Source organism: Colius striatus, chromosome 6, assembly GCF_028858725.1.
Source record: "Colius striatus isolate bColStr4 chromosome 6, bColStr4.1.hap1, whole genome shotgun sequence".
NCBI lineage: Eukaryota > Metazoa > Chordata > Aves > Coliiformes > Coliidae > Colius > Colius striatus.
In genome coordinates, this window is record NC_084764.1 from 1,419,747 (window position 1) to 1,435,259 (window position 15,513).

Sequence of the window (15,513 nt, forward strand, 5' to 3'; positions counted from 1 at the left end):
CCACCACACCAATAAAAGCCAGGAGTGAGATCTGTGTTCCTGGAACTCTTTAGAAACTACATGCATGACTGTCAGCTTTTACATCCTCAGCTGAAAAATGCCACCCCTACTTCAACACAGGCTGCTTGCCGTAATATCATGAACACAAGGCAGGGGCCTTTGTTGCTGTCATGGAGACAAGAATGCTGCTGTTTGTTTTCCTGCCAAGGCCGCCTGGATGATCCACTCGGTGGTGTGAGGGAGAAATCGAATGCATGGCACCAGCACCCACTGATCAGCGAAGCAAGAGCGACCCAAGTCAGTCACCTGCAGGGCCACCCTCTGCCATCAGCCATTTAGCTGGCAAATGGAATGAGCTCTGTAACAAACTGAAAGGATACAGGAGGGCCATTATAAATCACTACCTTTTGGCTACCTCTCTGAAGCCAGAAGTCACAGGGGAAGAAAAGATCTCAGAGCTAGTGAGTCTACAGTCACCTCGAGCTTATTTCCCTCTAACTCACTCCAGAGAGGATGACCAGTAATGTCAGTGGAATCAAGGGAGTAACACTGGGACGAGGCTGAGCAGGGGACTCACCTCTCTGACCCAGAGAGACCCTACACCACTGCTCCCTGTTGACCAGGGCTCTCATTCTCCTCTGCAGCACATCTCAGGGGCTTATTTTCCCCAGCACAATGAGCAACAATATCAGTGGATGAAAATGACAGTTTCACATGTTATCAGCCGCAAAGACAGTGGAAATTCAGGACAACTGTATCTGTAATAAAAGAGGGACAGCGGTGATAACAGTATCTCTGCTTTTAATTTGACAGCACGAATGTGCTATGCAATAAGCTGCAAATGAGAGCTCCCAGTTGCAGTCTTCACTAAGCCAGCTATCTGTAGTGGAATGTGTTTGGCTTGCTAGTTAAAGATTTAAACCTAGGCAACAATTGCAGTTACTCTTCTGTCTGATTTAAGTAGGCAACATTTATTAATGCACGGTGATCAAGTCAACTATTGCAAAGTAAGCCACAAAGACTTGAAGCAATGGGGTAACAGGGTGATACACTGACTGAAGAATGTCAGCCCTGTGATCTAAGTAATATCTGATCCACAGCAAACACCTGATTAAGGCAGAGAGAGGGCACAGAGCTGCATTTCATTTATCCCTCTGAAGGCAGAGTGCTAACTGGCTACCAGAGCAATCTCTGTCATAGATTTTATAGACACAGAAGGCATTTCATGCAGGCCTTAGGTAAGTCCATGCAAGAGCTGGAATCAGATTGGGAAAAGAGATTAATCCATGATCAAAGCCCTGATCCATGTTGTTACTCTGGGTCCATGCTTACACGTAAGATGTTCAGCACCCTGTATATTCCCTCTTTAAAAATACCCTGGTTGAGCAGCAAAGCTGTCCTGCCTTGCCTGTTCTGCAAGTGTAAGGCTGCATGCATGCATGCAAGCTCTCCAGCATCAGATAAAACAGGATATAACCACCTTGTTTGCTGGGGGTGAGGGAAGTTGCTTTTGATGAGGACATTCAATACCCAGTGGCTTTTGTTCAATTCTTTCATGTTGAAGCAAATAAATCTACAAATGGATCTCCCTGCTCCAGCTACTTACACAACACACCTTAATAAACACTTTTCTTCCTAAGGAAGCCCTGGACATACCCAGTGGGTAAAAGGATAAATGGCTATAATCTTGGAATACACAAGACTACATAGAGTGGATACTTGATAGCTGCACAAAGCCCACAGTTGAACTTCTGCCCTAGGGGTAAGTTTTCCTGGAGTGGGAGTGCTTCCAGATGCCACGCAGGGGCCATGCTCTTTGTCAAGAAAGCAGAGCTCTACATCCAGTTAACTGTTATCCCCAGCTGTCTGTCTGGTTTCCATGAAGGCTAGTTTTCCAACAGTCATTCAAGCAAATGTGCTCATTTCCCAGTTCCCCCGCAATTCCCCAGCACAGTGTAACAAAGTGCAGCTTGGGCATGGCCACACTCCAGACTCCGTGCTGCTAAAATCAGAGCGGCGCTGGAGAAGCATGTAGCCTCAATAATCACAGTGTGGGACTCAAAGCAGGGGTGACTCAGTGGGAGTCAAACAGATGCCACACGAAAATAGAACGGTTTCTATGTACAGAGTGGTTAACTCCTGGAGTTAGTACTCACGCAGGAAGGTTTTCATGGCTTGCTAAGCAGCAGAAATTATTCAGTCTGAATCAAATCCATGACTTGATTTCAGTTTCACCATGTCTGGGTGCCCATCTCGGAACACAGTGACCAGGAACAGCAAGTCCCTTCTCCTGTAATTCCTTTGGGCTTCACCTTTCGTGCCACTCGTGTGGAAAAAGGCAAAGAGCATCCAGATCTCTTCAGCCCAGTGGCAAAAGATGTACTAATTTGGGACAGCTCAACAATGGCTGAGAGAGGAGGAAAGTTCAGCCTGCTGCAGAACAAACCACAATTGCAAGGAACACAGTGGACATAATGAAAGGGCAACACAACCCCTTTATTCTCCTCAAAGTATTAACGAGAGTCTTGCACGTGCATCGGCAATGCCAGTCCCTTGTTACCAAGCGCTAGCCACCACCTGCGTGGGTCACCAGACCTGTTGTTGAGGAATAGCTTGGAGGAGCTCACAGTTCAGGCTGACAAGCAACTGACCACGAAATGCTCTAGAGAAGGGTTTTACACCAACTTGCTCAATTTTACCAATAATATCTCTGCAAGAGGCAGCTCCAAGCCACCGCAGCCGCGCTTTTCATACCGTCCGTCACTACAGCCAGTCCTGCCTCAGTAGCCCTTACTGCTCTTTCCTCCCTCAGGAAACAGCCAGGCTTTGTAGCTGAAAAAAGATCCTTTAATCTCTGTCATAAGAAGAAGTTTGACATTTACAGCAACCCACTCCTCAGCTCGTTGGTGTCTATTCTCTGGATTCCCCCAACAGGGAAACCCACACTCTTCTGTGGGCCTCCTGTTGAAAGTTGTCACTGCCTGGTGACAAAAAGCAACGTGTGCCATAATGTGGAAGGTCTGGAAATAGATATTTAGAGCTCAGTCAGCACCTGGACCTCACAAGGTTGTGTTTCCCCCAGCAAAATTTGTTACATTTAAGGACAAACAACAAACTACTTTATCGTTAGTTCATAAATAAAGAAGAGAGGGAGAGTGCATCACCACCAAAACGTGCCTTAGCTGAACCTGTCTCTCCTAAGCTTCTGTCAGACCAGAAAACAAACAGGTTGTGCCAAGTCTCCTCTCTGAGGGCTTGTGCCAAGCCTAGGATTTGGATCTTCTGATTTGTTACCACAGAGAATTGCCACTCACGTTTCCCCCTTGCAAGAGGAGGACAAGCAGTGCCGCTCACTGCGCTGTGAACTTGTACGAAATGCCGAGCAGCACGCCCCTGTGCTGACACCTCAACAGGTCAGGCGATTTCTCACTCCTGTTGTTGCAATTAATCTTCAGGGAAAAAACACTAACTCCAATCTTATGCAATGAGGGACTGATCCAGATTATGAGCCCAGAAACTATGCCGTTATTGCAATCCTACAGCTGTTATTCCCTGGATGAAATCCTGACCCCTTCCCCATAGCCTGGTGGTGCTTCCTCCCTCAAAATTAAAGGACAACTACCTCCAGGAAAAAAGAAAGGTGATCACATCTCCTTCCTTAACTGGGACACTGGAAATTAGAAAGTCCTCCCCTCACCCAGGGCTGCTCCTGAAAGATCCTGCGGAAAACTGGGCACAGTTTTGCCCGTCATCTGGCCCAATAAGGTCTCAAAGCAAAAAGCTGGGGTCAGCATCATCTCCGAGAGCCACAACATCCCATAGGCTTGGATGAGGAGTCTGCAGGGCTGAGGATCAGCCTCTCTGGGGACCTGTGCTTGGCTCCTCTTCACACAATGCCTGCCTGCAAGTACAAACTCCCAGCCAGCCCCACTGGCCTCCCCCTTCTCTCCCAAACCAGTTTCGTACTCACCATGTCATACACATTCAGAATCACCGGTTCATTTGCCATTGTTGATTGCGGTAGAGACTGGATAAAACCCCTTCAGTCCCTGCCAGATGTGCTGTTGCCCCCGGGGTATGCTTTACCTCGAGCCAGACAGAAGGGAATGCCTCATCCTACAGTCTGAAAGAAGGAGCGTGGAGGGAGGAGGAAAGGAGGCAATTCTCGTGCTTGGGGAGGGGGGTGTGTAAAGTTGGTTGCAAGGAGGCAAGAAGGCTTGGGCCGGGTTTGCTGCTCGTATAAGGTTTATTTTACTCCTCCACGGCGTGGCAGACCCGAGGTTTCTTTCTGACTCCGTGGCACGCCTGGGGAGGGGGTCTGTAGACTCATCTACCGCCGTCCACGCTCGTAAATCCCGATCCACGGAAGGCAAGCGGAGCCCGAAGCTAAGCACGGGGAGGTGGCGGCGCCCTGCCGTGCCGCTGCCCGCAGCGCAGAGCCGAGCGCGGGGCCGGGCGCGGTGCGGGGCCGGGCGCGGGGCCGGGCGCGGCGCGGGGGGCTCCGGCGGCTGCCGCAGTGCCGCGGCTCGGCCGGCGCTCAGGCGCTCCGGGCTCGGCTCTCCGGCCCCGGCTGGACATGGCCCAGGGGATGTGCCGCAGGGGCTCCGGCGCGGGCCTCGGCCGGGCGAGGAGGAACGCGAAGAAGCCGGCTGCCCCAGGAGCAGAGCGGGGATGTCGCAGCCCCCATGCTGCCCGCAGCCGTGCGGGCGGCCCCAGCGTCGCACACCGAGTGAGCGGGCGGTTCGGTGCGGGAGATGGCCGGGGGAAGATGCCGAGAGGGCGACGGTGCGGCGCACGGCGCGGGGCCTGCGGCCACAGCTCCGCTCCGCGCTCTGCCGGGGTCAGTCCCTACGCCGGGACCGGCTCGTCCCGCTGACTGACAGCCGCGGGGACCTCCCCCGTTCCCCACCGGCTGGATGCATCTCCGCACGGCGCACGCTGCGAGGGGACGGACGGAGCGCCTGGGCACGGCCAGGAGTTTCAGCTCTCGGCGGGGTCGGGAGTTTGTTCCGTCCTGGAGCTACTTTACACTCGTGTCAGTCGCGGGTAGCTCTGTAGCGTCTTGCCAGAAAGCCCTCCCCTCTGACCTCGATGCAAGCGTCAATTATAAAATACACTGCGGTAAATTTATCTTCCTTTTGCTCCTCCTCTCCCTTTAAAGGGAGAGCGGGGTCTGTGATGGTGCTGGGAAGGGATGCAGCGGCGAGAGGGGGCGTGGAGAAGGGGGCTCCTGCATCCGGAGACGTGCAGCGCTCTGGGAGTTAGCACGCTGACCCTAAACGTTCAGACACCGCAGACTCCTGCCGAAGCAGCCCGGCGAAGAAGGGAATAAAACCCCCCACCGAAAAAAAAAGCAGGGATGACCTCATCGGGGTGTGGGCGTATCTGAGGCTCTGCCAGCTCCCAGCCAACCACAGCTGAATGAAAATCGCAAGGAGCCCGTTACATCAGCAAAGCCCAGCATGCTCCAGCCTTTCCTGATACCGACTTCAGCTGCCTGGGAACTACCGCGTCCCGGGGAAGGGTTCACTTCTCTGTCAGGAGTGGAAGGACGAGACCACACAGCTGCAGCCTCGGCAATGAGTTGTTACAGACTGTGCAGCAGGTGAAAGCAGGCAGCACCAAAGCAAAGTGAGTCCCTGCCCTGCACATCTGTGCCAGCCTGACAGAGTCAGACGTAAAACTTCTCCTCCACCCAGAGCCAAAGGAGTCCCAGAACTGCTTTGCTCTGACTGTGCATTTCGACAGAGCAAAGCCACCACCTCAGAGTTCAGCTACTTCTCACAGGACAGACTGAAGCCCCTTCATCGTCCTACACATACGCCTAAAACTAGACAACGCCTTCACTCGCAGTCAAGCAGCCTGTTGCAAGGCCTTTCAAAGGGATTCATGGATTCGAGGTTCACTGTGGTCACTCACACTCACTATTCATGGCATAAAGTGTGCATCTCCAAGGGTGACTGTCTGAAGCAGGTGATGTGGTGGCAGTGTGTTCTTAGATTATGAACGAGGTTAAAAGGCAAATAATGCCACTATCCAACATGGACCGGAGAAACAAGAATTGGGCAGAGCCTTCAGTAACTACCTGGTGCTTCAACCAGGGCAGTAGCTGGGAGCTTCAGCCACCTCCTCCAGGTCCCAGGCACAAATGTGGCAGCCCTGGGCACTGTAAACAATGCTGTGATATTGCACTGGGGACAAGAACAAAGGAGCATCAGTTTAGAGAGAACTAAAGGATGTGTTAGAGGTGATGCTCACACCCGAGGGTCTGTCTGCTTTTGTCGCTCTTCAGGAATTATAGTTTAAACTATCACCTGTCCTTACTTTTCCCCCCAGGCACTTTCAAAGGCTCCTTTAGCAACCCAGCAGACAATGGGGCTTTCCAGCACATTTCACAGCAGGGCTGCCCAGCTTAAACTTCAAGACACTCAACGGTCCAGGCCAGGTACACCACCCCTGGCTGTCCATTCCACTTTCTGACAAGTTGTCACTTTGGATCACACATAGTGCTTTTGCCCATGTCACATTGTCATTATTCTCTCACTGTGAGCACCTTAGCCAAGACTACCCTTTTTAAAGACAGCATAAAACAGCCTCTTAAAAACTTAAGAGACGGTATTTTTTCAGGTTCCAGAGAATGGTGGGAGAGCAATCGAGAACATAAAGAGAGATGCATTGCCCTTCTTCCATCTACACCAATAAATCACCTCCTGCACAGGTGCTGGAGCTTTATGGCCTTATTCCAGGAGTGTCAGAGGAGGCATCTTGGTTGAAAGAGTTTTATCTCACTTCTACCTGAGACACTGCACGTACTGAGGAGCTGATTGAGTCTGGTCTGACTTGAGTGAGGGATTTGGGGAGAGAACATCAGCACAGGGCACCAGCAGGCAATAAGTGAAATGTTTCACTTCGGGCTGCACCACAAAGGGACAGAGTAACAGTCACATGGGACTACTTAAACCACGTGAAAGAGTTTAGCCAAGACTCCGGGGATCTGTGGCTGAAAGCTGGGGGCACGTCAGTAACTGGGGGAACAAAGTATTTGCACTGAATTTCTCAGAGAGCCACTCCTGATTTTGCATTTTGCCTCCCTTCCCATTGCTGCCACACTTCCCAGCTTTTTACCACCGGAGTGGTTTCTCAGGGAGCAACAAAGGCTGGCAGCTCCTAAAGGGGTGGGCACCTGAGTGCAGTCACACGGCTGCAGGGCAGCAACTGCCCTGCCCAGGGCCCTGTCCCACAGCCCAGGAGCAAGGCTGGGGGTAAGAACACTCAAACTGAATTCCCTTTTCTTAATTTACCTGTCATTCCCATTAGCCAGCAGATACAACAGCATGCTGGGAGTCTCTGGGGCTGTCACAGCATCCCAACAACACGAGGAAGCTTTTAGGTTCTAGAGTAACACACCACACACCACATCTGACCACAGCTGCATCCACAAGGGCCTTCTCACAGACTCAGGGCTACTGTGCCCTACCGACCAGCACCACCTATAGGTACCACCACGCCAGCTCCAGCTGCTTCACCTTTTCTTTCCTGGTTTAAAGTGCCATCACTCAGAAGCACCTGAGCATTTTAAAGAGTGAGCTATCACATCCCTAAGCAAAGACGGTAGCTCTCGAACTCCCCAGGAGTACTTCATCCTTTGTTTGGTTAGGCTCACAGAGTGGGCAGCTCATTCCCTCAGAACAAGAGGTTATGGCTCCAGTGTTAAACCCTTAAGTTGATTTATTGGATCTCTGAGTGTGGATGGCATTTTACAGCTTTACAGTGCTCAGTGTCAGGGTTTGTTTAACCCAATATATTCTGTAAGACATACCCAGAAGGCTCTTAACAGGCTCTTGCACGTAATCTGTATGAGCAAACAGCCTGTGGCTAACCATTAGGCACCTGGTTCTTTACTTAGTCAAGCCAAAATCGGCTGCAGCATGTCTCAAACAAAATTCTTCATGTGAATAAAAAGGTCATCAACCAGTGAAGGAACCTCTATGGATGAAGAAGAAAACCCATCAGGACTTGGAGATGCAACTCAATAGATGGTTCTTTCCCCCTCCTCACCCCTGCCACTCCAAAATTTCCACAAGCACATGACAAAATCAGGCTACTGAGGGCTCTGAATACTGCCACAATGCAAGCTAAAATCCATACCACACCAGCAACTGTGTCCCACCTCACTCACGTTCCCTGAGCCAATGGCAAACTAATGGAGAGTCCACTGCACAAAGGCAGCCTGTGGCAGGGCTCGTTCCCCATTTGCTGCCTGGTCCTGCTGACACTAAGACAGCAGCCCCAGGTTTAGGAACCATTTGCAGCCTTTCACAGAAGGACCTAGGTGCTGATCTCTTTCGAGTCTAAATGCAGGGAGACTCTGGTTACTGGTGACAGAGCAAAAGGCTGTGTGTTTGCTTCTGCAAATCTAACAAACCCCAAAGCTTCGGGTTAAGCACATTTGTAGATTAGGAAGACAGAAGCTATCACAGGTGTCTTGGAAGTGTATTGGTCAGAAATAGATGATCTGAATTTATGTTGTCCATCACTTAGTAACCATCCTGTAAAGCACAAGTCAGATAATCCCCTGAAGAGCAAGCACAGAATGTGAGCCCAGTCGCTCAAAGGGTGAGGAAAAAACAACCCTGTCTTGCAATAGGTAGAGAAGAGAGGCTGGGAGAGACACAAAGGCCTCTGGTAAAGTTGGTGGAGTTCATGGATGTTTCTTCCTCTTCCCTAACCTCCTGAATCCAACTTGATTTGGGAATGCTGTTGCCTTGCTAATAATCTCTTCCTTCAATTCCACATCTCCCCATGAAGCCCAGCCAAATGTCTCTCTCTGCAGCAGCCACTCTCCAAACACATGCGCACCAATTTCCTCTCACCCAATACACCAGGGAAGGAGGAACAGGAGAGCAGCAGCCCTGTGTCACCAAGGCATGCATGGGCCAGGTTAGGCAGCAGAGCCTTGGCTCCCCTTCCCCATGGCTGATTTTGCCCTCAGCAGTCTGCCCATGGACAGAAGCCAATTCTGCATGACTTCTTCAGTTGGCAGAGATGCTCACAGCAGTGTCCCAGCAGAACCCCATTTGCTGCCTTCATTTCCCCGTGTACTTTTAACTCCTGAATGCTATGCAAGGCCACAAAGCACTAGTGGTATGTCACTAACCACTCCCAACTTCACCACAGAGATGGCAACTCCTGACAGAACTACTATCAACACACTCTGCATCACTTTGAGATCAATGAGACTGTTGAAATATTAGCTTGGCTGCTTCCTTGCCAAGCTCAGACCTTACAAGTTGAACAAGGAACTAACCTTACCTGCATTCCACGAGGAACTAATGTCCTGAAGAAAAATAACCTCTGTTTGTCTTCTTCTGTCTCCCACTGGCTAACAGCAAGGCAACAATGATCAGGCTGCTGCTGAAAGTTTTCTGATGAGATTGAAATGTTATCTCTTTAAAGAAAGGGGAAAAAAGGATGACTAAATTAATGTTTTCCAAGCAGTTTTTATCTTTCTAAATAGTCATGCATGCTTTCTGCTCTCCCAAGGATGAGGAGGCCAGGTGGCACTGCAGGCTAAGGACTAGCTTATTATCACAGGAGTTAATTCAGTGAATTTGGTGATCTTATCTACAAGCACCATGCCTAAGATGGATTTCTTCACTCCTCAGTCACTGAAAAATTGAAGGCAACAGGCCCAAGTACATAATTCTGCAGGGTCAGGCCTGGAATGCACAGTCAATACGAGCCCTCTTTTCCTGGAGCACTGCTCATCCTCATAAATTTGCTTGAAGTAATGGAGTAAAGTATATAAAAACGTCAATACTGCTTCAGAAATACATCAGAGTCTGCCTGTTCTGCCAGCTCCTCACTGTAGGTGTCACAAACACTACAGCACACACATTGCCACCTACAGCCATCACCTAGCCTAACACAGGCAGTGACATCTGCTGCTTCAATTATCCTGTGATGCCTCCTCTGCCTAAGCAGGATGCAGGTACCAGAGGCCTCTCTATGTTCCTGTTAGGTAAAAAAAGGATGATATCAGCAAAGGTGTTATCCAGGTGCAGTCCTGCTGGCTCACAAAAACACACACAAGCTCCTATTTCTGCCAACAAAGCAAAAGGCCACAGCAGGCAGGCTGCTCCCAGACCACACACAGACCCCAAGATGGGACCTGAGCACGGCTAAAGCCTGTTGATCACTGCCACTGTCTCTGACCCTGAAAGCACTGTGGAGTAACTCAGCCATGGGTACAGCCCAGTCAGAAAACAAAACCATTTCTAAAGATGCAATGGGAAAATCTGCTGTCTTGAACTGGGTGGATGGAGAGCAGTGAAAGAAAAGTACATGATCTGGCTGCCCAGGGAGGGTGTGGAGGCTCCTCCTCTGGGGCTCTTCAAACCCCACCTGCACACGTTCCTGTATGACCTGATCTAGCTGGGACCTGCTTCTGCAGGGGTGTTGGACTGGATGAGCTCTAAAGGTCCCTTCCAACCCCCACATTCTGTGGTTGTATGAACTCATCAGGCCTCTCCTTCCTGCTCCAGAATGACCATCTGTAATGCTCTGGAGGTCCCTCTGGGATGCCAGTGACTGCTCATTTCAGCATGTAAGGATGCAGAGGCTACAGGCCCAGCACACCATCAGAGAACAAGGGAGATGGGGACTACACAAGTAATGGGTTTGATCCAACATAGAGACTGCATCCAACTGAAGGGCAAAATCACAGGTGCAGATTTTGACCATTCCCAAATGAACCTGGATGATCAGAACTGAAAAGGAACGTCTGGTGACATACCAGCATGGACACTTGTCCATAAGGGTGTTCAGGCTTTCACTACACACACACGGGTGCATATTCCTGTGTACACTGAGATTCTCAAGCATATAAAGACTTCAGCTTTTTCCAGGAGTTCAGTGATTATGTTCACTTTGCTAAAACCCTACAGTTGCTAAATCCTTCACCTGCTCCCCAGAGCCTCCCCACAGACAAAGGAGCAGGAGGCAATTCCATTCTTTTGGGGAAACCTGCTGGGACTGAGTGGGGAAATCAACGTTTCCTGGGAAAAACAAAGAAAACCCAAATCCCTTCAGCCTCTGGGATGTAAAAGCCAGTTTGTACTAAAATCACACTGCAGCAGAACAACTCCTGTCATTACAGAGGAAGGAACTGCTTGCAAAATGGAAGCCCAGCAGGCGCTCAACCTTTCTCCTTCTCCAGCTTAAAAGCATCCAGGCCCCAACAATTCATCCTTAGAAATGTAAGCAGCACAACTCCACCTTTAGCCATTGAGTCACACACATCCACATCCTCTCTCTCCACTCAGGGAGCTGGCACACTAATGAATGTCAGGGAGGTAGCTGTATTTGGTATTCCAGGCACACTCCAAAGGGGCCCTTGAGATCCTGCTATGCTGATGGAACTCAGCTTGGCCTCATTTGCAGCTGTTACTGAGATCCCAAATGGAATCAGATACAGGTCAGGTGTTCTCCATTACATTGAACTGCATTGCTTCTGAAATCTCTCTGCTGCTAACCACAGCTCTGATGCATGGGATGAGAAGAGATTCAGATGCCAGACTCCCCCCAGAAATGATAGTATAAAGGAAATCTCTGAAAAACCTGCTTAGTGGGGTCCCCTGTCCATGCCACTCAGCTAAACCCGTCCAAATCGAAATGTATCCTGACCCCAGCACCTGATGGACAGCCAACAAGACCCTTGGCGCCAGTTCATCTCCCTTTCTGCCAAAATACACCTGTAACAACTAGAACACCTGAATCTTCCATGAAACTCACTGCTAGCAGTAATGAGACTTTCACTTGTAAGGTCTTTTTAGGGAACCCATCTTTCATCAGGGCTACATCCCCATCTCCCCTGTACCTAATTCCACCACTCATCACTGGCCAAAGGTGAGCTTTTTCTCCCCTGGGATGACAAAGTGAGAGGGGATCCATCATTTCTATAAGAAACAAAGAATCCACAACAGGATATAATCTGAAGAGTTCCCCAAGAGGTGCCCTGTGATGCAACAACAGAATATAATCTGTACTTTGGTAATCTCATCTCTAGATGTACTCCACAAGGGTCATACCCTACCCAACGTCTGACTTGCTGAAGCCAAGCTCTAATGAAACCAGTACTTTTGCTCTCATTCATACCAGCCCTGTCCTTCCAGGATACCTGGCCCAAAGCATATTTTGTTCTTTCCTACAGAGTCAGTGAAACACCAGCCATATGCAAGTCAGAGTTCTGATGGTCCATGTGCCTGTCTCCCAATCACACTGAGTTCCATTAGTTTCTCAGGGGAAAGGAGAAAATGCACAGGCTCTTTTCTCTGCTCCTCTCTCGAAAGTCAGCACCAGGGCTGTTGGATTTATCCCCAGAATAAGCTCTGTGTTGGTAGCAGTGAGAAGCTAAAAGAGATCAAGAGATGTGAAAACTCTCTAGGGAACCATTTCAGAGCCAGGTACTCTAGGAAAGCTTTCACCTCTCAGAGAAGCCCTGTAAGGTCAGGAGATAAAAGCTTTGCATCGGGTGTCCTTTGCTCAGCCTGAATGTCTGAAGCCTCTTCTGTTTGCTGGAATAGTTACTGTCTGGGCTGCAAGAAGTACAATTTGACCACTCTGATCCATGTTTGAGGGCAGCAAAATGGGAATAAACAAACAATTGTCCTGAATGACAGAAGGTCAACAGCAGAATCCATCAACTTTCAACACCTGGATGTGTTTTGTTTAAGACACACCCTAGTGAACTGGAAGAGAAGGAAGCAACGTGATGGCAGGATCTTGTGCAATACCATTACATAGAGAAAGCAAACTTCATAGAGGAAAGGGATTCAGCTAGTAGAAACCAGACAGCACCTAGGCATGCTAAATCTCCTCCAGCCTGCCTGTCTGTTTTCAGCCCTATTAGCTGCTCAAACAAAAGAATAACATCTCCCCATGAAACCTGCCATACTTGTGTCTGTAGATAAAGATGTTTACAACATCCTACCAGCAAGAGTATCTAGGAGGAGGATTTTCAGAGGGATCTTGATGCTTCCAAACATAAGGTAATGACTAATTACAGATGTTCATTGCAGCTTCATCTGAAACAGCCAATACTGGTCACAGACTGGAATGAGAATCAGGCCTGAACTGAAAGGGTCTCAGGTGCTTCTACCTCTGTTTACTTTCATGATACACACTCTACTTAGATCATCACTGACTCTTCTAACATAGGCCAAGTATACTTCTACAAGCTGAGTACACTTCTTCCTGCAGAACCTCCCTGGTAGGAAAGCTAGTAGCCAAATTTCGTTTCCATTCCAGACAAAAATTTACTCCCCTGTGGCCAGAAAAAGCAGTTTCATGCAAGGGGCACCAAGATAGAGTTTATCCTGTCTTCGAGGCAAGAATTTGGCTTCAGAAGACATCAAAAGCTCTAGATCTCCATGGTGTGTTTTTATTGCTTGTGCTACTAATGGGCAAAATAGCACCTAAATATACTTCATAGTGATGACTCTTCCATGAATTCAGTACTGCATGGGTATTATCGTAGCAGGAGTTGTGGCCAGACATATACACTATGGGATAACAAATCCTTTTGCACTTGAGAGCAGGATCTGCACTGCTGCAAGGCAGCTGTGCCTTTCCCTGGGCTCCTATAAGCATCTGAGGCACCTTCTGCTACCAGTTACGTGTGTGAAGGTCCCTTCCATTCAGAGACAGGGCAGGACTTGAAGAGAAGTTCCGCAGATCAAAACATCAGCAGGGATTTGGATAAAGACCACAGCCCTAGAATACAGTCAGTGTCTATGAACTATTGCTCACAGAGCCGTGGCATTGTCCTCTTAGATAAGCTTTTCAAAGTCTACACTCTGAACAAACACTTGGTGCAGCCACGTCTGTTTGAATTTGTATGACGTCTGGACTCCATTCCCTACTTTGGAGTTGTCCCTCCTGTGCAAAAGTTCAATATCATCATCCTGAAAGAAGCACAATCAATGCAGCTGCTTCTAAAAAGGGGCAACAGCAGTTCAGACAGTAAAAGAAGTGAAAGGTAAGAACAGCTCTTCTCTTCAACACAGGTAACTCCACTGACAGGCAGATTTCCCTCCTGGTGTGTTTAACCAGACACTGCTAATGTGCCAGTTATTGTGGTTTGCAGAGCTGAAGATGTGCTGGATACAATACTAAAGCTCTCCATTCTTCTGCCCTCTCCCTGCTCTTTTAAGGTTATTTCAGTGTTTGACATGTGTCCTCTTAGCCAAGGGAAAACAATACAGCCAGTCACTGGTTCTGGCATAGACCCTCTTGCTGGCAACCCTCTCTGTGCAGCCATGTGTGTAAGCAGCTGTGAACAAGTGGCTATGAGCATCAGCTCTTGAACAGTCTGTGTTGTTAAAACCTGGGGATAAACACACAGGCCCCCAAATGATGATAATCTTAAGCCATCCTAACGACTGTTTGAGCAAGAGTTCATTCATCAATACCAGCTATTAGCACATCCCAGTCTGACTCATCTCTTTCACCATCTGTGACAACGTGTCATTTGCATTAATCCCTCATTTTCCTTGCTCCACGTTCTTCTTAGCATTCATGCTTCCCATCCTGCAGGGACATTTGTCTGACCCTTCTCCATAGAGCAACAACCACCAACACGAGTCTTTAGATGAGCCACTGATCATAACCAAGAGCACAGCACTGATTTAATATCGTCACCTTGGGAAGCAATCAAGTGGGAACTGCTAATGAATCCTTAGTGATCAGTGGCTGTGCCTTCAAAGGCCAGTGATGGGTCATTTCTGTGTGTACACAGGAGCATTTTCTTGTCAGCCTGACCCTATTACAGGCTTAAAATCATGTTCAGATAGAGAAAGTGTATCAAGTGCCTTCCTGAAAAGTATGGGGGCTAAAGCACATAAATGCTGCACATCAGAGAGACTTCAGCAGCACAACTGTTACAGGACAGAAATATGCCATCACCAGTAGTTTCACAGAACAAGCATCCTACTTTCACCACCTTAGATCTAATCCATATGGGAGATGTACAGAACACACTTTAAATGCAAGTCAAGCAACCTGAACTCATCTCTGAAGCAGAATCTCAAGAGGACAGCTTTGAGGCACGCTACAATTTCCCTCTTGCTAACACATCCCTGGCCCACAGGTGATAATTACCTCTCTGCCTTTCAGTGAGGGCAACAGAGAGCTCTTCTCCACAGGGAAAAAACACTTTTCTCTCTCTCCTTTCCTATCTGATGAACATAATAACTCAGAGAAATGGCACCTGTATTCAGCCTCAAGTTTGTGGTTTCCATTTCAGGCTGGAAAAAGGTCTCGTGTCCCTCCAGTGCCTGGAGCAGCTGGGGACAGACAGAAAACTTTCAGAATTAGGTGGGGAAAGGCCAAGGTCATACAGGTTTCACTGATGACCCAGCAAAAAGGTGACAGATTTCAGGCACTGAGAAAAAAACCACTAGAAGGTCATAGCAAGGCAAAGAGAACAGTTTCCAGTTTAGTGCTCTTAAAATA

General features: G+C 48.8%; 1 protein-coding gene across 1 annotated transcript in view; it reads right to left on the bottom strand.

Annotated features, from left to right (window-relative positions):
• The window catches only part of LOC104554302 (deubiquitinase DESI2), a 41,882-nt gene extending 37,462 nt beyond the window's left edge, over positions 1–4,420 (bottom strand). Inside the window, exon 1 of the mRNA XM_061997564.1 lies at positions 3,971–4,420. Within this exon, the coding sequence (XP_061853548.1) occupies positions 3,971–4,009 (39 nt within the window). The 5' untranslated portion in view covers positions 4,010–4,420. The remainder of the gene's footprint in view (positions 1–3,970) is intronic.
• Positions 4,421–15,513: the final 11,093 nt, after the last annotated feature.